Genomic DNA, 27,771 nt, shown 5'->3' with positions numbered 1-27,771 from the left:
TGATTCATATGTATAAAACTGATACACTCTGTGAACAGTTCTTATCATCTAATTAAACATACTAAAATGTTTGCTTGGCTGGAGAAGACAAGATAAATATGCAGTTTTGTTTTTTTTTTGTAGTCCTAAGCTATTTCTACCTCAACGATTAGAAAAGCATACTGTAACATACCTTCGGTAGAGAGGCTCAATAGTTATGTGAATGAGCTTGCAAATAGCAAGGGCTATTAGCTTATGTGAAGCTGCATAGTATGGAGGCATCTGATCCATAATGTTCTGTGCATGCTGCCAATCACCGATCTTTAACAAGGCTTCCAACAAACCAAGTTTTTGGTTGTCAGGAGGCTAAAAATAAACAATTACAGCAAAGATACTCAGAATATAAATACCAATAAATCTTAGTATTTTTTTCATTTTAAAAAAATTGAGCTCAACAACCACAATAATGTAAGTTAACAGCTGCCACTCATGGAAATGCATATTTCCCCTGAAAGTACAATCAAGTTTTTTAGCTACTGAAAAAAACAATAGGATATACTCTTTCATTTAGCAGACACAGCATAACAGTTTATAGACTTGGAATTAAGTTCTATTTAATGTTTTACTGTGCCACAGGGAACTAGAATTCATTCATCTCTGAGAATCCCCTTAGGACATGAGAGACATTAACACACAAAGCACAAATATATTTTACTTAGGATACATTCTGAAATTTATTTAAGAAAAAAAATGGCAGCCTCTTTTGGGAAGGTGCCAATCAGATTAAAAACAAAACCACCTTAGCAAATCAGTATTCCAAAAACCAGATTTCACCACAATCAAAATTAATGTTATTTTCCCATAAGCTGATTAACTATTAAAAGTTAAATTTCATAATTCTAAATCCAGAAGACAATGTTAATTTTATAAAAAGGAACCATATACCTTCTCTACTTTCTCCTCTTCTTTTTCCTTTTCTTTCTCTCGCTCATCAATTTTTTCAGAAGACAATACAACCATCGTAAGTTTTCTAACAATTTGCTTAGCTTCTACAATTTCTCGTTTGTGTTCATCCATAATGCAATTATCAGCTGGAAGAAGCTAAAAATGGTTCATTAAAGTTTCATAAAACAGCTAATACTAGTTGCACATATAAAAAGCAAACACTACCTACTCTGAATTGATGAGGTTTTAAATAAGGTCTAGCCTACTAATGACCACGATCGGCCTTCTAAATAAGTTTCTCTCCATTATTTTCTTATAATCTAACAGGGTTAAGTACCTGAATTTTGTACACCTTTTAAAATCAGATAGCAGTTCAAAGTTCCACATCTTTCTGCTAGAGGGCCTACATTAATACAATACTACAACAGTTGTGCTTACCACTGAATTTATTAGTTTACTCAAGAAAATATGTAACTGCTTCATTAAAAGTATCACAGATTTCCCCTTTAAAAGTCAAACTGCAAATTAAATAAAGTACTGCATATGGATCCAAATTGGGAGATATGAGCTACTGAATTACATGAAGGGGTTAAATTTAATACCTCTAGATTAAAAATCTCAAGTAGAAAAATCATGAGCAACTTGACATCTCACTTTTCATTTTCTAATACCTATCTGATGACTTATGTCACAAACTAGTTTCTAGCTTATTATAAAAAAGAGAAAGTAGTATGTGTAGATTCAACCCTCCATTATGAAAAAGGAGTAAATATCCCCAGTACAGCCATCTTGTATGAATAGGTTAATGTAGATATTTCATAAAATAAATAAGAAACACAGACACAAAGAAAAGTATAGCAACAAACCATCATAGTTCCTGCTAGGCACTATAGTGGGCTATAAAAGAAATGTTCCTGCCCCCAGAAATACATAATCTACTTCAGTAACTAAGTCTAATGCAAAGTAAATAATCATTAAACAATAAAAGGAAATAGTGAAATATTAAACTTCACATCCCCTTAGTCCAAAATTGGAGGCAGGAGAAAAGTCACTATGGACTAATGGCAAGGAGGTAAGCAAGACTTTTTCTCATTCTTTCTACTTTCCACTGGCCATCAAACCCATTTTTATTACTTTACTTATATACCCGCCAAAGGTGCTTATTTTACCTAGATTAAGGCAACTGCCTCTAAAAACCTCCCATTATGATGACTAAACTATAAGTTTCATAGTAGTAGTAGTAGTAGTAGTAGTAGTAATCTCTTCAACCAACGTGGGGCTCAAACTGACATCCCAGAGATCAAGAGTCACACACCCCATCAACTGAGCCAGCCTGACACCCCTGTAAGTTTCTTTTATAGTTCCTCTCAATTATAGTTTTGTGTATTTTGAGAATACGTAATTATGTGCATATGAAGTTACAAATGTTTTATCTTCCTAGTGAACACAACTTTATTTATTATGAAGTGACTATCATTTTTTGCCCAAAAAGTCCATTTTGTCTAACAATTTCCCTGGTATATTTTTCCCACCATTTACTTTGAATCTTCCTTTGTCCTTAGGTTTTATAAGTCTCATGTGAAAAATAAGCAATAAACTGGGTTTTAATCCCATCTGAAAATCTTTGACAACTTAACAGGAACACCTAGGCCACTTGCATTTATTGAAACTCAAACATTTCAGTAATAAATCTATCACCATCTATCATCTTTCCACTTGTCCTACCAGTCTATCCTTGCCTATAAACTCATACCTGCCTTTGAATTCCCCTTTTTCTGATCAAGTTTCCATGTTCTGTTTGTAATATCACTTTTCAACTTTAAATCTTGAATGGCTCTCTAGTCCAAACAAGAAAAAATTGAAACTCCTTACTATGGCACTTAAGGCCCTGCAAAGTTTAGCCCCAATCTACTTCTCCATCTTCATTGCCACACATACTACCCTAGGCTCCAACCACTTTGAGCTTCCTTCCCCTAAGGTGGTAATGAAGCCCCTTCAACCTTCCTGCCTTTATACTCAGTTAATTCTACCTATAAAACCTCCCACCTTTAGAGCCAGGCCATTACCATCTCATCTACCAACATCTCAGTTCAACATCACTAGTTTGAAAAAGCCATCCAAAACCCGCCCCCCCCAGATAGACATAGTCACTATCTATCCTGGGCCCCCACTGTACTTTGTGAATACCTCCAATATAGCAGTTACTACATAATGAAAAATGTTTTCTTCATCAGAACTATGACTGCTTCCAAGGTAGAGAGTAAGTTTTATTCAACTCTGTAACCATAGTACATGAGAGACAAGGAAGTCAGAAAGTGATTTCTAAAGACAGTGAAGATGATGTTGGCTTTGGAAAGGTTTAAGTCCATAGATATCCTAATGTACAACCAAACATAATGGGAATTTCTATACTACAAATCTAGTTTTTTCGAACTGACAGGCTAAACTGTTGCTAAACTGGAAGTCATCAATCACAATCACATATACACTCTTCCAAATCCTGGATCCAGCAATAAAAGCACAATAATAGTCATTTACTACCCAGTAAAAACCTAAGAAATTCCACTAAAAATATACAGAGTTCTCATTCTCTTGAATGCCTAAAATTAACATTTTGGGGAGAAGGAAAAAGTATCTAGGTAATCCCATATTTCTGATAATTTGCATGTAACAGAGAAGTCTAAAATCACATTGGTTAGAACTTGGCCTCTCTCCCCAGGAGATATACCTTGCTGACGATTAAGAACTTTAACTTCATATTCAACCTCAAACTCTGTAAGAGTGACACAGGGTATTTCATTTCCATAGTTTGTCAAAGAATTAAATTCACTCACTTCATAACACATAACACAAAGCAATAATGCATTAGTGCTTCAAAAATTGTAACTTGAGAGCCTGAGCAACCTTGAAGTGCTATTTGGCTGCCTCTTCCTACCCCTGGGATGGACAACCAAATATTCTTAGCGGCCCACTTGACTTACATGTACATAAAGATCATCTAAATCAATAAGATTAAACTGTAGAAGTACTGCAGCAACTCTGTATAAAGAAGAAGGAGTCTCTCCATTTGGTTCCTTGAAAAACAAAAAATAAGTTTCTATTTAGTGCATAAAGTAAAACTAAAATCATAGACTTTACCTACCAATAATCAAGAACAATTTCATCAAATAACTAGATCAACAATAAGCTTCTTTGCTCTTTCTGTTCATACATGACATCTGAACTAAGGACAAAGATAATTAGGTCAACATCCCTTTTGACACTGGAACATTTTCTGATGAACACAAAGTATAAAAATGTACACATTTTACAGTGCATGCTAATACTTTCACAGTGCATGTTAATATTTCAACAAAATCTGAAAATCAAAGAGAGTAAGTGAGATTTTATACTGCATAATACTTAGTTTTGGCTTTTGTTTGTATATATATTTTCTTAACTTGCTTTTTCAAGTAGTTCTCAGTGTAGATGCAAACAACAATGACAAATTTGGAAGTGCTGAACTATCTGTGTCTACTTTATAGTTTTCTCCTTATTCTTTTACTTCTTAGATTTTGTACTAAATATATCTGCTTATCAACTGATTTCTCCCTTCAAAACAAGAGTCTATATATATTACATATGGATAAATCAACATCTTAAAATACAGAATGGCCAATTCCAGTGGACCCTTCACAGAAACAGAAGGATCTTTGAATGCTATCAAGAAGACTTCCCCTAATGGAAGACTAAAATCACGACAACTGGCAATTACTAAATGGCCAAATGCAAATAAAAAGCTAACAGTGGCAATATGTTATGTTCTGCTTTAACTCAACACTGAAAACAAGATCTTTGTAAGGTTCCCCACAATTGTGATAGGTGTTATAGCTGTAACACACAAAGCTAACCAAACTAATGGATATCCTATAAAGAAGGCATTGTTAACTGTATTTTTTAAGATAAGTAAGTCTTCCACTTCACAATAGTTTTAACAGCTATTCAGTATCAAAACATTTTTCCCATAAAAACAAATGGTAGTCAGGGTCTCAGAGCAAACCCACAAAAGCTTACTATCTGACTCAATCCACCAGGCACACTCTTATTATTCCCATTATCTCCATTTCAATAGGTTTACCACAAGAAGCCCCTGACTCCCAGGCCAATCAACTCCCATACTCTTCACATTGCCCTGCACGATCCCTGTTCTGTCCTAACACACCTTTCTGCGCTCCTGAAAAAGTTCCATGGAGGGGCCCCTGGGTGGCTCAGCAGGTTAAAGCCTCTGCCTTCAGCCCAGGTCATGATCCCAGGGTCCTGGGATCGAGGCCCGCATCGAGCTCTCTGCTCAATGCAGAGCCTGCTTCTCTCTCTCTCTGCCTGCCTCTCTGCCTACTTGTGTTCTCTGTCAAATAAACAAATAAAATCTTAAAAAAAAAAAAAGTTCCATGGAATCCTCTGGAATTCATAAACCATCCTCAGCAAAACCCTTTATATATCCTGAACTTCTCCTCTAACTGTTCCCTTCATTTTCCTGCTCAAACAGAGGACTCCCTAGGAACACCACTCTCATTGTAACCCAGTCAAGTGGTGGCTCTTTTCCTCACAACCCTCACACTACTAGGCCTGAAGGTGGAGTATGAGTCATCTTTGCTTTTTATAGTTGTTTTCAGACTATTGTCCCACCACCCACCCCTAATGCCCACCCAGCTTTTAATTTCCAATCGCTCCCTATCCCTCAGTATTGCTAGGATCTAGTTTCATTCCATTGTAGTCAAAGAAGATATTTTGTAGGATTTCAATGTTTTAAATTTTTTTAAATGTTTTGTGGTCTAAGAGTCTATCCTGGAGAATATCCCATTGCACACTTGAGAAGAATATGTAATGTGTTGCTAGCTACTGTTCTGTATGTCTGTTAAGTATAATTGGTTTATAGGATGTTCAAGACCTCTATTTCCTTTTGTCTAGTTGTTCTAACCATTAATGAGAGTGGGGTATGGAAATGTCCAAAAATTATTGCAGAACTATTTCCCCATGCAATCCTATTAGTATATGCGGGTTCATATAGTTTGAGGCTGTGTTTGGTGCACATGTGTTTATAAACGTCTTATCTTCATGGGTTGACACTTTTTATCAAAATATAATGTCCTTTTCTGTCTGTTGTAAAAATTTTTTCTTAAAGTCTATTTTGTCTGATTTTAGAAGAGCCACCCTAGCTCTCTCATGGATACTATTTGCATAGGATTTTCCACTTTGAACATATTTCTATCTTTGGATATAAAAGTAAGTTTCTTATAGGTAACATAGAGTTGAATCATGTTTTATATATTCTGCCAGACCACCTTTTGATTACAAATTTTAATTCATTTACATTTAAAGTAATGCCTGACAAGGAAGGACTTCTGACACTTTTTTGTTTTCTATAGGTCTTATATTTTTTTTGTTCCTCATTTCTTCCATTACTGCGCCTTCTTTTGTGTTTGTATGTTTTTTTTCCTGCAGTGTAGCCTTTTTGTTCCCTTCTTTACTTTTCTGTTTTTTAGTTATTTTCCTAGTGGTTACCCTGGGTATTGCAAGTGATTTTTTTTTTTTAAGATTTTCTTTCTTTCTTTGTCAGAGAGAGCAAGGGCACAAGCAGGCAGAATGGCAGGCAGAGGCAGAGAGAGAAGCAGGCTCCCCACCAAGCAAGGAGCCCGATGCAGGACTCGATCCCAGGACCCTAAGGATCATGTCCCAAGCCAAAGGCGGTGGCTCAACCAACTGAGCCATCCAGGCGTCCCACAAGTGGTATTTTAAACATCATAATCTAGTTTGAACTAATACCAATTTTGCTACAATAGTATACAAAAACTCTGGACCTATACACCTCAATCCCTCCCCCTTTTATATTACATTGTTTACCAATTAGATTTATAATTAGTTTTATTAGTCTTTTAAATCATGTAAGTGAAGAGGAGGAGGTACAAACCAAAAAAAAATACAGTGTTATTGGGTTTTATATTTACCTATATAGTTACCTTTACCAGTGTTCTGTATTTTTTCATATGGCTTCAAGTTATTATCTAGTGTCCTTTTATTTCAGCCTGAAAGACTTTCTTTAGCATTTCTTGTAAGTTAAGTCTACCAGCAATGAATTCCCCCAACTTTTGTTTATCTTGAAATGTCATGAACTCCCATTTTTAAACGATAGTTTTACTGGATACAGACTCTTTACTGACAGTTTTATTCCTTCAGTTTATATATGCCATCCCACTGCCTTCTGAAGAGAAATCACCTGTTAATCTTATTGAGGCTCGTTTATATGCAATAGGTGACATCTGTTTTGCTGCTTTCAAAATTTTCCTTGTCTTTGGTTTTCAACAATCTGAGTATAATATTCTTGGTGTGACTCTCTTTGAGCTTATCCACTGTTTATGGAGCTTCTTAGATGTATAGATTCATACCTTTCATCAAATTTGGGAAGTTTTCAACCTTCTTTTTTTTTCGAACATACTTCTGTCCCTTTCTCTCTCCTCTGCTTCTAGGAGTCTAATGTACATACTGGTATTGGATAGTGTCCTATAGTCTCTCAGACTTTGTCATTTTTCTTCGTTTCTCTTTCTGCTCCTCATACTGGATAACCTCAATTGGCTCATCATATTGGCTGATTGTTTCTTCAGCCTTCTCAAATCTGTTGGTGTAACCCTCTAGAGAATTTTTCATTTAAGTTATCATACTTTTTGACTCCAGAATGTTTGGTTCCTTTTTTTTTATAACTTCCATTCTTTTTTTGATATTCTGCCTAGTCTCCTTTAGCTCTTTGCCCATGGTCTCATACAGATCATAAACATATTTAGAACTGGTGATTTAAATTATCTACTAAGTCCATCACCTGGACTTACTCAGGGATAGTTTCTATTTTTTTGTGAATGAGTCATACTTTGTTTCATTGCATACCTCACTACCACTTGTTGAAAATTGGGTATTTTGAATATTATGTGGTACTCTGAAAATCAAATTCTGCCCTATTTGGGGGGTTTGTTGATGCTCACTGTGGGTTATTATTGTTTGCTTGTTTAGTGACATTTTGTAAAGTCTGTATTATTGTCATGTTAGCCACTGAAATCTGTGTTCTGTCACCATAGTGGTTAGCTAATGTTTTGAGTTTTCTTAAGGCCTGAAGCCAAAAAAAAAAAAAAAAAGAAAAAAGGGAAGAAAAAAAAAAACCACTCTCCCAGTGTTTGCATACTAGGCATGCCTCAACACTTGGCCAGGTCATTCACAATTCCATCTTAGTCTTCATTTCCTGCTTGTGCAGAGCCTGAAGGCCAGCCAGAGGAAAAAGCCTAAGATCTTCTCAGTCCTTTCCTGAGTAAGTATCCAGTTCTGGGCATAAGCAGGCCTTTTGTTCCAATTCCCTGGTACATGTTATTCCCCTGTATTAACTCCTTATCCATCTTCTTTCTTCCCAGGCTTTCAGTCTTTCTATTGCTCGTCTAACCATTATCTCTAGCTCTAGGCTGCTAAAGCCAGTAGTTGTGCCTTTAAATCCTTTTAGCAAATGCCACCCCAGATCTGGAGATGCTCCTAGTAAGGCTAATCAAAAACAGGCCCTTGCACAAGTCCTTAAGGGAACAGCCAGAAAAGGTTGCAACCCACAATTCTTTATGTCCTCTGGCATTAGCAATCTACACTAGGAGTGCAGGCTTCTATCTTCATAGCCATCATCGATCTGGGCATAAGGGATAGTAGGCAGGCAATTTATAACATCACAGTGCTCTCTTGCCCAAAGCAGCAGCTTCTTTCTTCACCCAGCCTTTCCTTGACTGTTTTAAGTTTTTTACTAAATTCCACAGTTCTGTAAAAGTTGATTGACAGTTTTTTGCCAGTTCATTAGTTGCTTTTATGGAGGGACAGCACTCTGGAGTTCCCTACTCTGCCATTTTCAGTCATGTCTTACTGTTGCCATTTATGGACTCCTGGGTCACTGCCCATCATTTAGTAATGATTTTATAGCTTCTGATTCACTGTCACTCTGTCCAACTCTATTGCTTTCTTAATTTTTGGAGATTTTCATATATACATAGGTGATATTTCCATCATGCTGGCCTCTTGGCTCCTGGAACTCATCTCTTCCAAAGATCTTCTCCTCTACCCCATCTCAGCCATTCACTCCATTTCCTAAACTTTAATATTACCAATACCTACAACCCCTCCAAAATGTTCATTTCATGTATCTACCCTCACAGAGAACCTTAATCCTGCTAGACAGTCATACTCTTTCTCTCATTCATTCTCCTACTCATCTACATAACTATTTCCTACCTTCTTTCCTAACCTCTCCTAACCTCCAATACCTCCTCTCTCAGCTGATGACCTTATTTTCTATTTCAGCAAGGAAACTGGAGCAATCAACAAAATTTCTACAAACTCTCACCCTCACATCCATCTACCTACCAACAGCTGTACCTACATTTGCTGAACCTTTTCAATTATTATTCTAGATGAACTCTCTATACTCCCATTTAAAGTCATTCCATCCACTTAAGCCATAAACTCCATCCTCTCTGTCCAAGAACATTACTCCAATAACTCTTTCCTCTCTCTCATATATCACCAGTTTTGTGCCTTTCTACTCAATCATTCCCATGAACATATTAATGTGTTCTCTCTTCCATCTTGAAAAAATCATCTCTCTTGAGCTCACTTCCACTGGCAGCTACCTTTGTGTCTCTTTGTAACAACTGCTTTAGAGTCGTCTACCCTATCTCCAGTTTACTCTCCCCATTCTCTTAACACCACCCCAACTTTAAAAAATGGCTAGTTTTACCCTCCCTGATGATAAATCCAATGACCAAATATTAGTCCTCATCTTAAATGACCTATCAGACGCATTTAATGAAGCTCATCATTCCTTCTTCCATTTAGCCTCCAAGATGCTACATCTTCTTTATTGTCCTCTTACCTTATACATTACTTCTATATCTCCTTTGCTGATTCCTCCTCTTCTCCAGGCCTTTAACATTGGAATGCCAAGGCTCAGCCCCTGGTTCTCTTCTCTTGTCTCTCTAGACCCAACTCTTGGTGATTTCATTTAGTATCACAACTTTAAATATCATCTACATGCTTCTGATATCTACATTTCTATTTCTAACCCAGTCCTTTCTCCTGAATACCAGATCTATACATCCAGTTATTTACTCAACATCTCACTTGGATATCTAAGACATCTCAAACTTAAAATATGCAAAACTGGGGGCGCCTGGGTGGCTCAGTGGGTTAGGCCGCTGCCTTCGGCTCAGGTCATGATCTCGGGGTCCTGGGATCAAGTCCCGCATCGGGCTCTCTCTGCTCAGCAGGGAGCCTGCTTCCTCCTCTCTCTCTCTCTGCCTCTCTGCCCACTTGTGATTTCTCTCTGTCAAATAAATAAATAAAATCTTTAAAAAAAAAAATCTTTAAAATATGCAAAACTGGAATTCCTGACTCCTACCCACAGTACACCAAACCCATTCCACTTGAAATTTACTCTATCTCATTTGATAATAACACCATCCTTTTAGCTGCTCAGTACAAAAAAAAAGTTAGAAATAGCCCCAACTCTACTCTCTCACATTCTGTATCTAATCAATCAACAAATACAATTGGCTCCACCTTCAAAATATATTCAGAAGCTCATCAACTTCTACTGCTACCTTAACCATATTGATTCTTTGATAACCTAAGTCAAAATACACATATACACAATGCCTTCCATCTCTCTTTTCTCTCTCTCTCATACACACATACTGCTCATGTCACCATTTGAGGCAGCTACTAAAGTCTGATCAAAAAACATTGGTCTCCTTGTTGTTTTCCAACACATCAGGCATGCTCACACCTTAAGGTCTTTGCATTGGCTGTTCTCTTTGCATTGGGCCTCTTCCCCAGATATCTGCAGAGTTTAAACCTCACATCTTCATTTCATTGCTTAAATTTATCTTTTCAATGAGGTATACTCTCACTATTCCATGTAAAATTGCAACCTATTTCTCTAGTACTCCCATTCTTCCTTACCCTGCTCTACATTTTTTTTGCCCCATCTCACTGATCACCTTCTAATATACTATATAATTTACCTCAAATATAGGCAAGAATTTCTATTTGTTTACAGATGTAGCCCCAGCATCCAGAACATTACCTGGCACATAAGAAGTACTTGACCAATACTTTTTTTCTTCAAATATTTTTTTAAGTAATCTCTATAGCCAAAGCAGGGCTCAAACTCACAACCTGAGAGTTTCATGCTCCACCAACTCAGCCAGCCAGGTGCCCCACTGATCAGTATTTTTTTTTCCCCAAAAGCAGGCTCCATGCCCGGCATGGCACACAGTGCAGGGCTTGAACTCATGACCCTGAGATCAAAATCTGAGCTGAGATCAAGAGTTGGATGCTTAACTGACTGATCCACCAGGTGCCCCTGATTAATATCTCTTAAGTGAGTGAATTTAAGTTATAATAATGCCTAGCCACAATACCACTATTACTACTATAGTCATGTTCTGAATCCAGAAATCAAGGGGCTATGATATGAGTAAGAGTCATCATCTCCTTTCTCTTTCCTGTGGCAAGACAACTCTAGCCTTTTGGTATCCTGACACATTCTAGTACTCCTTTCTTTCTGTCCTTTGTCCTAATCCTCATGCTGTCCCTAAGCCCTCTATTATAGCCATCCCTGTTAGGGAAATCAAGCAGATGTGCCTGACAAATTTTCCAAAGTCTGCTTTCAAACTGCTTACATCCCCTGCCACTCTTCCAAGTCAAAACATCCAGTATAGCCAATCCCGGGTTGAAAATAGGATAAAATCACTCTCACTGACTTCATGGCATAAATAATCAGCTTTGCCTAGAAATCCTAGCATTAAGGGGAAAAAAAGAAGCCTGTTTATCCAAATAATTTCCAACCAGTGAAAATCTGAGTTGTGGACAAGAGGAATGAACATTTTCAGAAAGTGATGAAAAGAGGGGAGGGTGGAGTAAGGCAAGGGACCAATACAAAAGGGTGACAACATATGCCTAGGAGCCAATTCCCAGGCTTAGGTGCCCTAAGCAGTTCTTCATTTTCATGGTTGTCCTCACTTTACCTCTCAGACCACAAATTACTGAAAATCTCTGAGATTTCTTCCTCTACCCTCAATGGTCCTTAAGACTACAGATTTTTATAAGATAGTTCAGGCAACAGAAACAAAGGAATGGTGTTACATAGAGCAATATGAGGGTTACTCTTTCCGATAATAGGTTATTTCTAAATCAAATGTTTCTTGACTGGGTATTTCTTATATAAGAAAAGGGCTAATCTATTGAAAAAAAGGATTATTCCAACACTGTCAAACCCCCAGGGATATTTTAATTTAGCTCAAAAGTGTTACCATTATGAGGAATATTTTCATATAAAAATTTTTAAATTCTGAAACTTTCAACTAATAAAGCTTGTTGTTATACAGTAGGTCACCATTATTCACTGGAATATGCTCTGAAACCTACAGTCTCCAAAGCCATATCCTATATTCTAATTAATTAAGCCCAAGTTAAATTTCAGCTACCTTGTCACTTTAGCAGTTGGCTTCATGTTCTCAAACCCAAAGCAATCATGGTACCTCCAAAGATATGATAAATATTTCAACTTCTCTTTCCTTGTACTAAGAGTAGACTCCCTGACTATTGGTAGGAACAGGGAAAGCTGCCATGACTAATGTTTGAACAAAGAATAAGTACTCTTGCCTGAAAACCCTGCCATATGTCTTGTTTGGTATCAAAATGCTACATAAAGTTCTGATCTGATTTCTCTTCTGGAAAGTCCCAGAAAATGGAAAATAAAAAATAAGCAGAAGCAATAGGTGGTATTACTTGAGAATCCTAAAAGAAATTGTCTTAATATCCTGAATTTGAACTCCGAGGACAGAGTATACTCAGTGCCTAGCAAAACAACAGCATATCATAAACATCCCATAAATGAGTATTTCTTTTTTTTTTTAAAGATTTTATTTATTTGACAGAGAGAGACACAGCGAGAGAGAGAACACAGCAGGGGGAGTGGGAGAGGGAGAAGCAGGCCTCCCACTGAGCAGGGAGCCCAATGTGGGGCTCAATCCCAGAACCCTGGGATAATAACTCCAGCTGAAGGCAGACACCCAATGACTGAGCCACCCAGGCGCCCCCATAAATGATTTTTTCTTGACTAAGTATCCCAGACAGGTAGACAAATCAGGAATGCTCTACCAAAAGGACAATAGAGGCCTTCTTACATTAAAATCCTCCATGATATCATGAAAGTTATCTTCCTAAAAACGCAGATCACTCATTTACAATTAGTGAGCGTTCACTATAGGCTAAATTAATTCAGAAAAATTGGTAAAATATAGACCCCGCCCTAACTGGCTCACAATCTGGCGAAGGACACAGATATAGTTTATGCTACTATAACCTGGTAAGTGCTATAAGTCTGTGTCAAGTTTTATAAGAACAGAGATTAAGTGCCAGAAGTCTGTGTCAAGTTTTCTGAGGATAGAGATTAAGAAATAACTAATTCCACATGGGTAAAGTGCCAGCAAGGCTTACAGAGCAAGTAGAACTTAATCTTAAAGAATTAATAGGAGTCCTTGAGATGAAGAAAAGACAAGTGAAAGGGTTGAGTAAGAAAAGTTTTCTAGTTATAAGGAACTGCATATAAATAAAGGTCTATATATACCAGTGTCTATACCTAACTTTAGGAAATGGCTAGTAATTTAATATGACTAGAATATTAAATCTGAGGGGGAAAAAAACCAGTAGAGATGAGGCTGGAAATAAAGAATGGGGATAGACTGTGAAGAGCCTTTTCTGCCACATTTAGAAGTTTGAATTTTATCCTGCAAAGGTTTTTAGAGCAGTGTGTCAATTGGATCTCTTTTAGAATATAAGAGAAGTAATAATATGAAAGATAGACTGAAAGAGAAATAATCAGAAGCACAGACTTGCTAGATAACTACTATAGTGATTTAAGTGAAAAATAATGTAAAAAACATCTCAAGAGTTTATCCACGTCCTTAAAAAAATTCCCATAGTCATTGCCTGTATAATAAAATTCTAATTCAACACGGTATTTAAGGCCCTTGACAATCCAGAGTGTGCCCACCTTTCCAAATTCACTTCCTGTTCTTTCTTTTCCCTCTGTCTTACAATCCAGCCACACCAGACTATGTACCATTTCTTCAATCGGTTAAATACATTCATAGTGCCATGTCTTCACTCATGTTATTTGTTATTGCTAAACAGACAATTCTCAACAAGCTCCTACTCATCCTTCAAGGACTAAAAAGAGTTATATCTATAAAGTTTTCCCTGATTCCATCTCTCCCAAAGCAAAAATTTATTATGCCTTGCTCTAGGCTTTCACATCATATCATTCATACTACTAATACAGTTATCATACAGCATTGTTAGCTATCCATTTATCTACCTGCTTTGCTAGAATGGATGAGCTGAAACAAATCATTTACAAATAAAATTCAAATTAAGTTATACATACAAAACCATGTGATTTATCAATGTCTGTATATATATATATATATACACATATATATGTATACACATACACACACACACACACATTTTTTTTTACCTGGTAAAACTTGAATTTGAACCCAAGAATATGACACAGTGTTTGCGGTTCACACATACTCATGTAAGATTCTAATAAAGATATAAAGAAGTCATCATGTTCTGGCCTGCATTCAAACACTTCTAAAATGACATCCAAAACTCTATTGGGATCCAGATTAAAGCATCCTGCAACAGATGAGATATACATAAATTCAAAAATGATTATATATCATTTTTTAATTAAATCATTAATTTTCAGGGACAACTTATATAACAAGATAGAAATATTTTTTAAAACAACTTGTTTTACAAGTTTGCTTTCCCTGCATCAGAGGATAACCTTTATAATTTTCAAGATGATCAAGTCCACTCCCGACATTTTACAGATGAGAAATATGACTTCCCCAGGATTACAAAGTGGGTTAATAACAAAACTGGGGCTGGAGCCCAGGACCTGCAACACACAATCAAGTAAACTTTCTTCTATGCCACACTGCCTCAGGTCTTGACTACTCAGGCTAATTAAAGAGATCCACATTTTTAATTCTCAGGAAAATATGACAATCAAACAATCCATTTACAAGTTAGGCAACTAAAGGGTTTTCTTTAATGTTTTAAGAAGCATTTGGAATGTCAGTAAACAGTTAAAAGTTCAGGTTCATAAATTCAGAACATCATTTTTAGAATATTTCATAGTTTTTCTTATATATACAACAAAACTATAAAATATAACTGCACCACTGATTTGTATCTATGGTTTTTGGCAGCATTCTAAAGAGAAAACAAGTATACTACTGATACTGAAGAGATGAAAGAACACCAAGGAGCTGGGGACATAACCAAAGAATATAGATAATACAAGTAAAGAGAGGAGGAAAACAATCCAGGCAGAGCCAGAAAAGAAAACAAAAACAGCACTGAATAGGTCCTGATGGCTACTTACCCTTGCTAATCTCTTGGAGTAAGCTCAAAAGGGCCAATGGAACACAAGCAGAGGGAGAAGCAGGCTCCCCATTGAGCAAGGAGCCTGACTTGTAGAAAATTGTATCTCTGTATTTCTATCTATTTTTTTTTTAAAGATTTTATTTATTTGTCAGAGAGAGAGGGAGCGAGCACATGCAGACAGAGTGGCAGGAAGAGACAGGGAGAGAAGCAGGCTCCCTGCTGAGCACGGAGCCCGATGTGGGACTTGATCCCAGGACGCTGGGATCATGACCTGAGCTGAAGGCAGCCGCTTAAACAACTGAGCCACCCAGGCGTCCCTCTGTGGGACTTGGTCCCAGGACCCTGGGATCATGACCCGAGCCAAAGGCAGACACTTAACCAAATGAACCACTCAGGTGTCCCAGCCACCCTATTCTTAATACATTATTAATTCCATTTGCATCCAGCTTCACCATAATTTTATTATAGTGCAGTCCTATCATATGTGCATTTAATTTATGAGAATGCAACCATTTGCACACAACAAAAAAAGGCGAAATAAATTTAAATATAGAAGTTCCACCCACCATTCCTCTCAATAAAATGTATGCTTATAACCCTGAGCACAAAATATCAAGCCGCTGTCCCCTCAGTTTTTATCAACTCCCATATGCCTTGCACATCAACCTGAATGGAACTCTATTTTAAATTACATATTTTTCATTAAACATAGCACCTCCATGCAAGCTAGCCACCTCATTGGGGCAAACAAATATTCATTTCTTCTAATGCTGGAGGAAGAAAAAACAACTGTGTTAAACTTTAAAATGTTAGTTCTGAAGACTGTATTTTATAGATGACCTAAAGAGATTTTTGAAAGAAATTTCTTACATAACCTATTATAAGAGATTTCAAGAGTTACTTCTATTAACTCTACACTTAGTTACACTAAATGCTATAAACTAGTATCTGATTCATAGTATCCTAACAATCACTTGGAAAACCAAACTCTCCAAATGTAAGGAGTATTTCTTGCCTCTTTTTATGAAATCCAAAGTTAAGAATATATTTTCTATTTCTCATACTAAAGGGAAAAAAGACTAACACAGTAATGATGTCTTACTGAAAAGAGTTCCAAATTTTTACATATTCTCCAAAGAAATATTTACCTAAAGTTCTGAGAAGAAAACTTCTAAATATTTTCATCACTATACCCCCCAAAAGTATGGCCTATGAATAAAGAAGTGACTCCAAAATAGCAAATGGATTTTTTTAAAGATTTATTTATGAGAGAGAGAGAGAGAAAGCATGGAGGGGGAGGGTCAGAAGGAGAAGCAAACTCCCTGCTGAGCAGGAAGCCCAATCCCAGGACTCCAGGATCAAGACCCTAGCCAAAGGTAGTCAGTCGCTTAACCAACTGAGCCACCCAGGCACCCCCTGCATATGGAATTTTTAAAGGCTGTTGGTGGAAATATAAAATGTCAAATGGCACTACTTTGTAAAACTGGCAATTTCCTTAAAAATTCAACTTATAAGTCTGTTTATATGACCCAGCCATTTCATTCTTAAGTATTTTTTTTTCATTCCTAAGTATTTACCCAAGAGAAATGTCTATGTTCATACAAAGACTTGTACAAATGTCTTTATTAAACAACTTTCTTTATAATAGTACACACTCAAATGTCTACCAGCATGTAAATGGATAAACTGTATTACACTGTAACTGTAGTATATACAGTAGACTATTACTCAGAAATAACAAGGAAAGAACTAATAATAGAAGCAAAAACATGGATGAATCACAAAATAATTATGCTGAATGAAAAAAGCCAGACCAAAAAAGAATACTCATTATATGATTCCATTTATAAAAGAATTCTAAAAAATGGAAACTAATCTATAGTGACAGAAAATAGACCAGTGGTTGCCTTCACGGAGTGAAGGAAGATGAAACGCAAAGGGGCAAGAAGAAATTTAGGGCAAGGGGACAATGGTAAATGTGCATTATCTAGACTGTGATGATGTTTTCACAGATGCATACATAACTCAAACTGTACACTTGAAATATACAGTTTATTTATGTCAAGTATGCCTCAACAAAACTGAAAAAAATACCTCCAAATTCTCCAGCTTTGTAACTGCTCTCCTAATTTACTAAATATAAAAATCCAATCACCAAATAAAAATACTCTATCAGAGATGACAAAAGATCCAGCTTTGTAACTGCTCTCCTAATTTACTAAATATAAAAATCCAATCACCAAATAAAAATACTCTATCATAGATGACAAAAGATCCATTAAATATAATTTTGAAAAAATTGCTAGTTTGTAATTACCCATCAAGCTACAACTAGAACAACATGTTACATGGGAATGCTGTGCTTCATTCACATTGTTTTAAAGTTTCTTTTCTTTTCAAGATTTTATTATTTATGAGAGACTATGTGTGAAAGAGAAAGAGCACGAGCAGGGTGAGGGGTAGAGCAGGGGAGCCTGATGCAGGACTTGATGCCAGGACTTCAGGATCATGACCTGAGCCAAGGGAAGATGCTTAACCAACTGAGCCACCCAGGCACCCCTAAAATTTATATTTTCAATGTGCTACAGTGCGAACCACCTTCATTATGTTTTGTTTTGTTTTTTTAACAGTATTACTGCATCAAGGCTATTCTATCAGTGATCTGCACTGTCAACTACCAGTTTCTTTCTAGGTGCAATTTAAGGCAGTAATCTAAAAGAGAAGATATGTACTTTTTTTAACATTTTATTTATTTATTTGTCAAAGAGATAGAGCACAGGCAGGCAGAGAGGCAGGCAGAGTGGCATGCAGAGGCAGAGGGAGAAGCAGGCTCCCTGTGGAGCAAGGAACACGATGTGGGACTCGATCCCAGGACGCTGGGATCATGACCTGAGCCAAAGGCAGCCGCTTAACCAACTGAGCCACCCAGGCATCCTGAAGATATGTACTTTTATTTATAACAGATATCAACCTTTGCATCTTTCACAACAGAAAAACTGGCTTATGAATATTCTATTGAGTGTCTCAAGTTTAGGACAACCAACTAGAATGACCTTTGCTCCATAAGATGGAAAAAGTAACCAAACCATAGATTCAGAAAATGATTTTTAAAACCTTAAAGATCTGCTAGATAACAGTTAAACTATTTCATACAAAATAAGACTATAGAAACAACCAGTAAGCTTGGAATTTCTAAAATTTTTTTTTCTAATGGCAGCTATGGCAGAACCTAAACACTCTTGTGCTCAACCATCTTAGAAAGGCTTTCATCTAGCCCAAACATCAAAAGTCATGTGATCTTGAAAAAGATCATAAGCCAAGTTCCCTACCTCTATCACCAGCTACATTAGAGATATATACACACATATAATGCCTTTATGTCTTCTGAGGAACAAACAGGGAACCATACTTGAAGGAAACAAGTGGAAAAATTAAAAAGTGGCTGTAATGGCCACAGATGCATTTAAATAATTTAAATTATATTTAAGTAATATAATTTATATATATTTTAATAATTGAAATTTCATTTAAATAAACATTAAATAACCACCTGATATGTGCCAGATGCTTGTGATATGAAGATTAATAAAATGCCTAAAAGAGAGTTTACACTTTTTGGATGACACGTCTTTTTAGAAATGCGTTGAAAAAATGAAGTTCTCCAAAAGATAGACAAGATGACACTAGTCATTATTAAAGCAAGTGATTGCAACTAGAGGCAAAAAAAAAAAAAAAAAAACCTGATTAAACTGACAATGGCTGTTGGAGGAATATGATGTGCCAAACGGAGATTCCTAACAGAAACAAAAATCCCAAGGTAATATTGTAAACATGCCTGGGAGAGATGTTCAACCTGTACACTTCAGACAAGGAAACAGAATAACTTCAAACACCACGTTCCAGACAGAAAGGACATAGAAAAACCATGTTTTAGGGGCACCTGGATGGCTCAGTGGATTAAGCTTCTGCCTTCAGCTCAGGTCATGATCTCAGGGTCCTGGGATCGAGCCCCACATCGGGCCCTCTGCTCAGCAGAGAGCCTGCTTCCTCCTCTCTTTTCCTGCCTCTCTGCCTGCTTATGATCTCTGTCTGTCAAATAAATAAATAAAATCTTTTTTTAAAAAAACATGTTTTAAACAAAAGGATATAATCTGGCATCTAGAATTACTTTAGAAACAGGCTATGCTGTAATCTGAATGCTTCTGCCCCTCCCACCAAAAATTCTTCTATGGAAATTCTAATCCCCAATGTGATATTTCAGAAGTGGGGCCTTTGAGAGGTGATTAGGTCACAAGAGCAGAGCCCTCATGAATGAGATTAATGCGCTTAAAAAAGAGCTCCCCTGCCCTTTCCACCATGTGAGGATACAACAAGAAGTCAGAAGTCTGCAACCTAGAGGAGGCCTTCACCAAGAACCCAACCATGTTGGCACCCAGATTTGGGGATTTCAAGCCTCGAGAACTGTGAGAGATACATTTCTGTCATTTATAAGCTACCCAGTCTGTGGTAACTTATTATAGCAGTCCAAATGGACTAAAACAGGCTAATAAAAACCTATGTTAGATTACATCTAATAAATAGTATTTGCAAAGAACTGTGCATCTCAAGGAAAGAACCAGAAAACAAAGATGCATTATAAAAGTATAATTATAAGAAAAAAAAATCTATGTTTGAGAACACCAACTGCTGTCTTCTTTTTCATAGCAAGAAAAAACTTCTTCATAACTAGTATACAGTAAAGAAACATCAATAAAGCAAAAATGCAAAGGAGGTAGTCAACTGGCTTCCCTTTTCAAGAGAGAGCAGACAGCTGACACAAAGATAAGATGCTTCTAGGCTGGATGGCCCTTATATCCAGACTGGTCCAAAAATAAAATACTAAGTACACTCAAGGTAACTTAGTCAAAATGGTTAAATGTCCCATAATATGCCCAAGAATCATTCAGTCTGGAGTCTTCTTTTGTTTTTAATGTTTCTCAGGTTACTTGCCAAGCGACCAAAAGGACTTGTGAGACTGAAGGTACAGAGGTCCTCACCATACCTTTCCCTACCCCTAGCCAAATCTACAACCTTGTATACCAGACAACAAATCAAGATCCTGAGGTTTGGTGAACAGGCCTCTGGTTCTGGTTGAGTAGGACAGGGTTAGAGCCTAGACCAAAAAGATCTTGGACCACTAAACCCAAAACCAGAAAGAACCATTTCCACTCCCTAAAACTCAACTCAAGTTAGCTAGCTCCGTGACTAATTCTTTTGATTTAGAGTAGAAACCAGCATAGTGTGGCCTGTGGGTCAAATCCATTCAGTTTCCATAAATAAAAGTTATACTAGAACACACTTATTTACATACTGTCTACGGTTACTTTCAAACTACATCAGCAGAGTTGAGTAGTTGCAACAGAAACCTTATTGGCCCACAAAGCAAACAAATATTTACTACCTCACCCTTTAGAGAAAAAATTTGTTGACTCCTAATTTAAAAGAAAGAAAAGGAATGCCTATTATTTTTTTTGAAGGGCATTCAGAAGAGTAGAGTTATAGTTTAGCTCAACAATCAAAGGTGTCCATCTCTGCTATCTTTCCTTGAATTTCTAAAAGATGACTTTTGCCATTTTGATGCAGGTTCATCTTTGAGTGGAGTTTATGATTTGGCAGCTAAAGAGACTACCAATCACTATCCATTCCCATTTAATAAGTTTTTCAAATTTACTGTCAAACTTGAGATCACAACCACCATGCAGACTCATAATGATTCTCCTTCTTTGCTAACTCATGCACAAAACAGTCCCTATCTGACAGGATATACACCTTGTTTATTATATTTAGGATATGAACATTTTGATGTGCCAGAATCTTTTAGGGAGCAAATGACTAGCTTTTAATTAAAGATGATAAATAAGGATTTCTCCTGACCAGACCAAGTGCCCTGAAATGTAAGTGCATTTATTTATTTATTTTCCAAAGATTCCACTCATTCACTTGACAGAGAGAGATCACAAGCAGGCAGAGAGGCAGGCAAAGAGAGAGTGTGGAGGAAGCAGGCTCCTCACAGAGCAGAGAGCCCAACGCGGGCCTCGATCCCAGGAACCCAAGATCATGACCTGAGCCGAAGGCAGAGGCCCAACCCACCGAACCACCCAGGTGCCCCTGTAAGTGCATTTAAACGCATACCTCCCAAACCAGGTATCAGTTCTGCCTATGGCTAGTAAAGGACATCAGACCTGAGATAGCTTTGTATGAGGTATTATGTCCAGACTGCTCCTATAGAGAAAACGATGGGAATAAACAAGGGGAAACTTGTCCAAAGATGCTATGAAAATAAGATGCTGTGGCAGTGAACTGCTCTGACCGGATGAGACAAGGTCTGAGTGGAGTCTGCATTGAGGGGAAATCCCATAAATTTAACACTGAGAGAGTACTCATTGGAATTGGAGTCTTAATCTCAATTTTCATGTCAGTGAAAAATTCCTTTCTCAGACAATGGGGGAGAGGACAGAAGCAAGCCAGAGAGAAACAAACACTGAGTCAGGGAGATGAGCTTACTAAAATCTTCCATGTAAAGGAAAAGAGGCTAAGAATCACTATAAATTCTGTAAGAAAGAGAGAATTTTCATTCATTTTTTTCAACCAGTATTTATTTGGCACCTATATATCAGACACTGAAGTTAGAGGTACTAAACAAAACAAAATCCACTATTTTTGTGAAGCTTACATTCCAAAGGGGAGAGAATAAACTGCATTTCATGTTTATGGTGGTAAGTGCTCTGAAGAAAACACAGTGAATGAAAGGGAGTGCTGAGGGGGATGGCCAGGGAAGGCTATACTGAGGTTACATGTGAGTGCTTCTGGCCTAGTGTGGTTGGGAGTTCACTTGATAGCCTAGAATAGGGGTTTAGCCCAAGAGATCCAATTCTTTATATTCAAAGAATATCTGAGTATATCATGAGCTTGCAGTTGACTACCACATTGTTCTTCACAGACAGTAATGTAACCTGTTCTGTAGGAGCCACGTTCAAGATAAGAAAGTAGTGTGTACTTTCCCAGTTAGATTAAAGCATAACTTCAAGAAAATCTCTTTGAAATGTTCCTAACATAACAAAGGACTAAAAAGGTATAAACCCACAAGGACTAAAATTAGAAGAAACAAGGACAGACAAGAAATGTCAACAAATACATAAAATAGAAACAAAAACAAGTGCAGTGTTTACATAGCATAAATTTTTTTTTAAAGATTTATTTATTTGAGAGAAAGAGAGAGAAAGAGCAGTGGGGAGGGCCATGGGGCAGGGGCGGGGAGGGAGGGACAGAGGGAGAGGGAGAAGCAGACTCTCTGATGAGCAGGAAGCCCAATGGAGATCATGACCTGAGCCAAAGGCAGACACTCAACCACTCAACTGACTGAGCCACCCAGGCACCCCAGCATAAAAATTTTTACATGAGAAATATCTTAAAAGAGTACATGACAGGATATAAGGAAAGACAAACCTTTAGGAAAGCAATATTGCCAAGCAAGCACCTCAAGCTAGATCAAAATGCTGCAGGAAAAAATGTAGAGCCGACCCTGAAAAGAATAGAAAAGAAATCCCACAGGAGGCTTTTTAAAAATAGGTCACTGCCACAAAGTTAAGCAAGAGCCCTGAAGCCCATGGGCTACCAGTCTTGGTGGTACACTGACAACAGGAGGAAGTAGCAAAGACAGTAAATCAGCTGCCAGAACTAGACTCACTTCAAAGGGGAGGGGAGGGGTGGAAAAGGTGATGGGGATAAAGGAGTACACTTGTGAGCCCTGGGTGTGGCATGAAAGTGTTGAACCACTATATGATATACCTAATATTACACTTACACTGTGTTAACTGCGATTTAAATAGAAACTTTTAAAAGGATAAATTTAAAGTAAAGGCTCCTTACCTGGTATACCTGCTGATCACCAAAAGCCTAAGCTAAAAACAAAGGTAACTGTAGTAAATCTAGTTTAATCCAGGTTGTTATACACAGGAATGGAGCAAGGGAATGAGGATTGGAATACTTCCCCTCTCTTTCTTAGTCAAACATAAATTTCCAAAAGTGGAGAAAAAACTGAGAAGTGGAGCATAAGCATCCTCTAAAATATAACCAGTAAAGCAGGGAACATGACTTCTACAACAGGTCTCAAAATCTAAGACACCTATGTGTTGTGAAATCTTCCCTAAGATAGCACAACACCTAACAAATAAGAGCAAAAACTCTTTCCATTCTGAAAAATCAGGATTACACTACTTTTCTACCATTCATTCCTCCTTTCTACAGAAGCCAACTATTTCCTTCAAATGCTCAACACAAATAAAAAGAATAAAGCTGAAGAAATTCTACTTAAAAGGTAGGGTGAATAACACTTCCCTATCTTTTACAACATCTGTTGCACTTATTTTAACAGGTTGTTGTAAAGATAAAATAAGGTGTGCATCAAAGTCCCTTGTAAAGGTATTTTTTAAATCAAGCTCAAAAAAACTAAACAGGACGCCTGGTGGCTCAGTTGGTTAAGCGGCTGCCTTCAGCTCAGGTCATGATCCCAGCGTCCTGGGATCGAGTCCCACATCGGGCTCCTTGCTTGGCTGGGAGCCTGTTTCTCCCTCAGCCTTCTGCCACTCTGCCTGCCTGTGCTCGTCTCTCTCTCTCTCTCTCTCTCTCTCTCTCTCTCTCTGGCAAATAAATAAAATCTTAAAAAAAAAACATTATTTCTAAAGAAACAAAAAAAACTAAACATCTCCATGTTTCGAGAGTTCGATAAAGATTTTATTTAAGTTTCACATTTGCTTATTTTGATAGAAATACCAGAGAGAATAGAAATGAATAAAAAGAGCCAGCACGGGGCACCTGGATGGCTCAGTGGGTTAAGCCTCTGCCTTCGGCTCAGGTCATGATCTCAGGGTCCTGGGATCAATCCCCGCATTGGGCTTTCTGTTCAGCGGAGAGCCTGCTTCCCTCTCTCTCTCTGCCTGCCTCTCTGCCTACTGTGATCTCTGTCTGTCAAATAAATAAATAAAATCTTTTAAAGAAATAAATAATTTTTTAAAAAACACCCAGCAGGAGAAGAGAAATAATAAAGATTAGAGCAGAAATCGATGAAATAGAAACCAAAAGAACAGCAGAAAAGATTAATGAAAGTAGGAGCTGGTTCTCTGAAAGAATTAGTAAGACTGATAAACCCCTGGCCAGACTTATTAAAAAGAAAAGAGAAAGGATCCAAATAAATAAAATCATGAATGAAAGTGGAGAGGTCACAACTAACACTGAAGAAGTATAAATAATTATAAGAACATATTATGAGCAACTATATGCCAACAAATTAGACAATATGGAAGAAATGGATACATTCCTAGAAATGTATAAAATGTATAAAACTGAACCACAAAGAAACAGAAAACCTGAAGAGATCCATAACCAGCAAGGAAATAACGCCATAATAAAGAATCTTCCAACAACAGCCCAGGGCCAGATGGCTTCCCAGGGGAATCCTACCAAATATTTACAGAAGAATTAATACCTATTTTTCTGAAACTGTTCCAAAAAATAGAAATGGAAGGAAAACTTCCAAACTCATTTTATGAGGCCAGCATTACCCTGATCCCAAAACCAAAGAACCCACCAAAAAGGAAAATTACAGACCAACATCTCTGATGAATATGGATGCAAAAATTATCACCAAAATACTAGCCAACAGGTTCCAAAATTACATTAAAAAGATCATTCACAAAAAAAAAAAAATTATTCACCACGACCAAGTGGAATTTATTCCTGGACTGCAAGTTGGGTTCAACATCTACAAATCAATGTGATACACTACATTAATAAAAGAAAGGGTAAGAACCATATGATACTCTCAGAAGATACAGAAAAAGTATTTGACAAAGTACATCATCCTTTCTTGATTAAAACTCTTCACAGTGTAAGGATAAAGAGTACACAGCTCAGTATCATAAAAGTCATCTACGAAAACCCCCAGTGAATATCATTCTCTATGGGGCAAAACTGAGAGCTTTTCCCCTAAGGACAGGAACACAGCAGGGATGTCCACTAACACCGCTGCTGTTCAACATAGTAAGAGAAGTCCTAGCCTCAGCAGTCAGACAACAAAAAGAAATAAAAGGCATCCGAATTGGCAAAGAAGTCAAACTCTCACTCTTTGCAGAGAATATGATGCTTTATGTGGTAAATCCAAATAACTCCACCCCAAAGTGCTAGAACTCATACAGGAATTCAGTAAAGTGGCAAGATATAAAATCAATGCACAAAATCAGATGCATTTCTATACACCAACAATGAGACAGAAGAACAAGAAATTAAGGAGTCGATCCATTTACAACTGCACCCAAAACCACAAGATACCCAGGAATAAATCTAACCAAAGAGGCAAAGGATCTGTACTCTGAAAACTATAGAGTACTCAAGAAAGAAATTGAGGAAGACAAAAAGAAAAGGAAAAACATTCCATGCTCATGAATTTGAAGAACTAATATTGTGAAAATGTCTATGCTACCTAGAGCAATATATACATTAATGCAATCCATATCAAGTTACTATCATCTTTTTCCACAGAAATGTAACAAATAATCCTAAAATCTGTATGGAACCAGTAAAGACCCTGAATAGCCAGAGGAATGTTGAAAAAGAAAACCAAAGCTGGTAGCATCACAGTTCTGGACTTTAAGCTCTATTACAAAGCTGTCATCATCAAGACAGCATGGTACTGGCACAAAAACAGACACATATATCAATGGAACAGAATAGAGAACTCAAGAAATGGACCCTCAACTCTATGGTCAACTAATCAACAAAGCAGGGGAAGAGTATTCAATGGAAAAAAAGAAATTCTCTTCAACAAACAGTGCTGGGAAAACTGGACAGCCTCATGCAGAAGAATGAAACTATTTCCTTACACCATACACAAAGATAAACTCAAAATGGATGAAAGACCTAAATGTGAGACAGGAATCCATCAAAATCCTTGAGGAGAATAGAGGCAGCAACCCCTTCAACCTCAGCTCCAACAACTTCTTCCTAGACACACTGCCAAAGGTAAAGGAAGCAAGGGTAAAAATGAACTATTGGGACTTCATCAAGATCAAAAGCTTTTTCACATCAAAAGAAATAGTCACAAAAGACAACCAACAGGATGGGAGAAGATATTTGCAAACGACATATCAGATAAAGGGCTAGGATCCAAAATGTATAAAGAACTTATCAAACTCAACATCCAAGGAACAAATAATCCAATCAAGAAATGGGCAGAAGATGGAAACACACATTTCTGCAAAGACATCCAAATCGCCAACAGACACATGAAAAAGTTTTCAGTATCACTTGGCAACAGGGAAATACAAATCAAAACCTCAGTGAGATACCACCTCACACCAGTTAGAATGGATAAAATTAACAAGTCAGGAAATGACAGGTGTCGGTGAGGATGCAGAGAAAGGGAAACCCTCCTACACTGCTGGTGGGAATGCAAGCTGGTGCACCCACTCTGGAAAACAGTATGGAGCTTCTTCAAAAAGTTGAAAATAGAGCTACCCTACAATATACTGGGTATTTATGACATACTGCACTACTGGGTTTTTACCCCAAAGATACAAATGCAGTCATCTGAAGGGGCACCTGTTCCCCAATGTTTGCAGCAGCAACGTCCATAGTATCCTAACTATGGAAAAAGTCCAGATGTCCATTGACAGATGAATGGATAAAGAAGATATGGTGTATATATATATATGTATATATACATACACACACACACACACACACACAATGGAATATTATGCAGCCATCAAAAAATGAAATCTTGCCATTTACAATGTGGATGGACCTAAAGGATGTTATTATATTAAGCGAAATAAGTCAATCAGAGAAAGACAATTATCATATGATCTCACTCGTATGTGGAATTTGAGAAACAAGGCAGAGGATTATAGGGGTAGAGAGGAAAAAATAAAACAAAATGAAACCAGAGAGGCAGACAAACCATAAGATTCTTAATCTCTGGAAACAAACTAAGGGTTGCTGGAGTGCAGTGGGTAGGTGGGATGAGGTGGCTGGGTGATGGACGTTGGGGAGGGTATGCATTGTGGTGAGCACTGTGCATTGCCTAAGACTGATGAATCACAGAACTGTACTCCTGAAACAAATAGTAAAATTTAAAAAAATAATAATAATTAAAAAGGAAATAAATACAAACACACAGGTAGTACTGACAAAAGTATTTCTCATAAATATCATCCCAAATTTTATTTGTACTGGTAAAATCTTAAAAGTACAAGCTAGACACTTCTCTCATTTCTTAATTGAAAAAAAGAA

At 37.2% G+C, this 27,771-nt stretch overlaps 1 protein-coding gene across 14 annotated transcripts in view; it reads right to left on the bottom strand.

Annotated features, from left to right (window-relative positions):
* Window positions 1–27,771, bottom strand: part of THOC2 (THO complex subunit 2) — a 115,671-nt gene that overhangs the window by 56,142 nt on the left and 31,758 nt on the right. For all 14 annotated transcript variants that reach the window (XR_014307148.1, XM_082717256.1, XM_082717252.1 and 11 more), the window contains exons 8-11: window positions 14,519–14,685; window positions 3,906–3,998; window positions 925–1,080; window positions 173–345 (exon numbers count right to left, since the gene is read on the bottom strand). Coding sequence is in view for 13 of the 14 variants with exons in the window: in XM_082717256.1 (XP_082573382.1) it covers window positions 173–345; window positions 925–1,080; window positions 3,906–3,998; window positions 14,519–14,685 (589 nt within the window). In the remaining variant the exon portion in view is untranslated. The remainder of the gene's footprint in view (window positions 1–172; window positions 346–924; window positions 1,081–3,905; window positions 3,999–14,518; window positions 14,686–27,771) is intronic.

Source organism: Mustela nivalis (assembly GCF_964662115.1).
Source record: "Mustela nivalis genome assembly, chromosome: X".
Taxonomy (NCBI): Eukaryota; Metazoa; Chordata; class Mammalia; order Carnivora; family Mustelidae; genus Mustela; species Mustela nivalis.
This window is presented reverse-complemented; position numbering and strand designations above follow the sequence as displayed.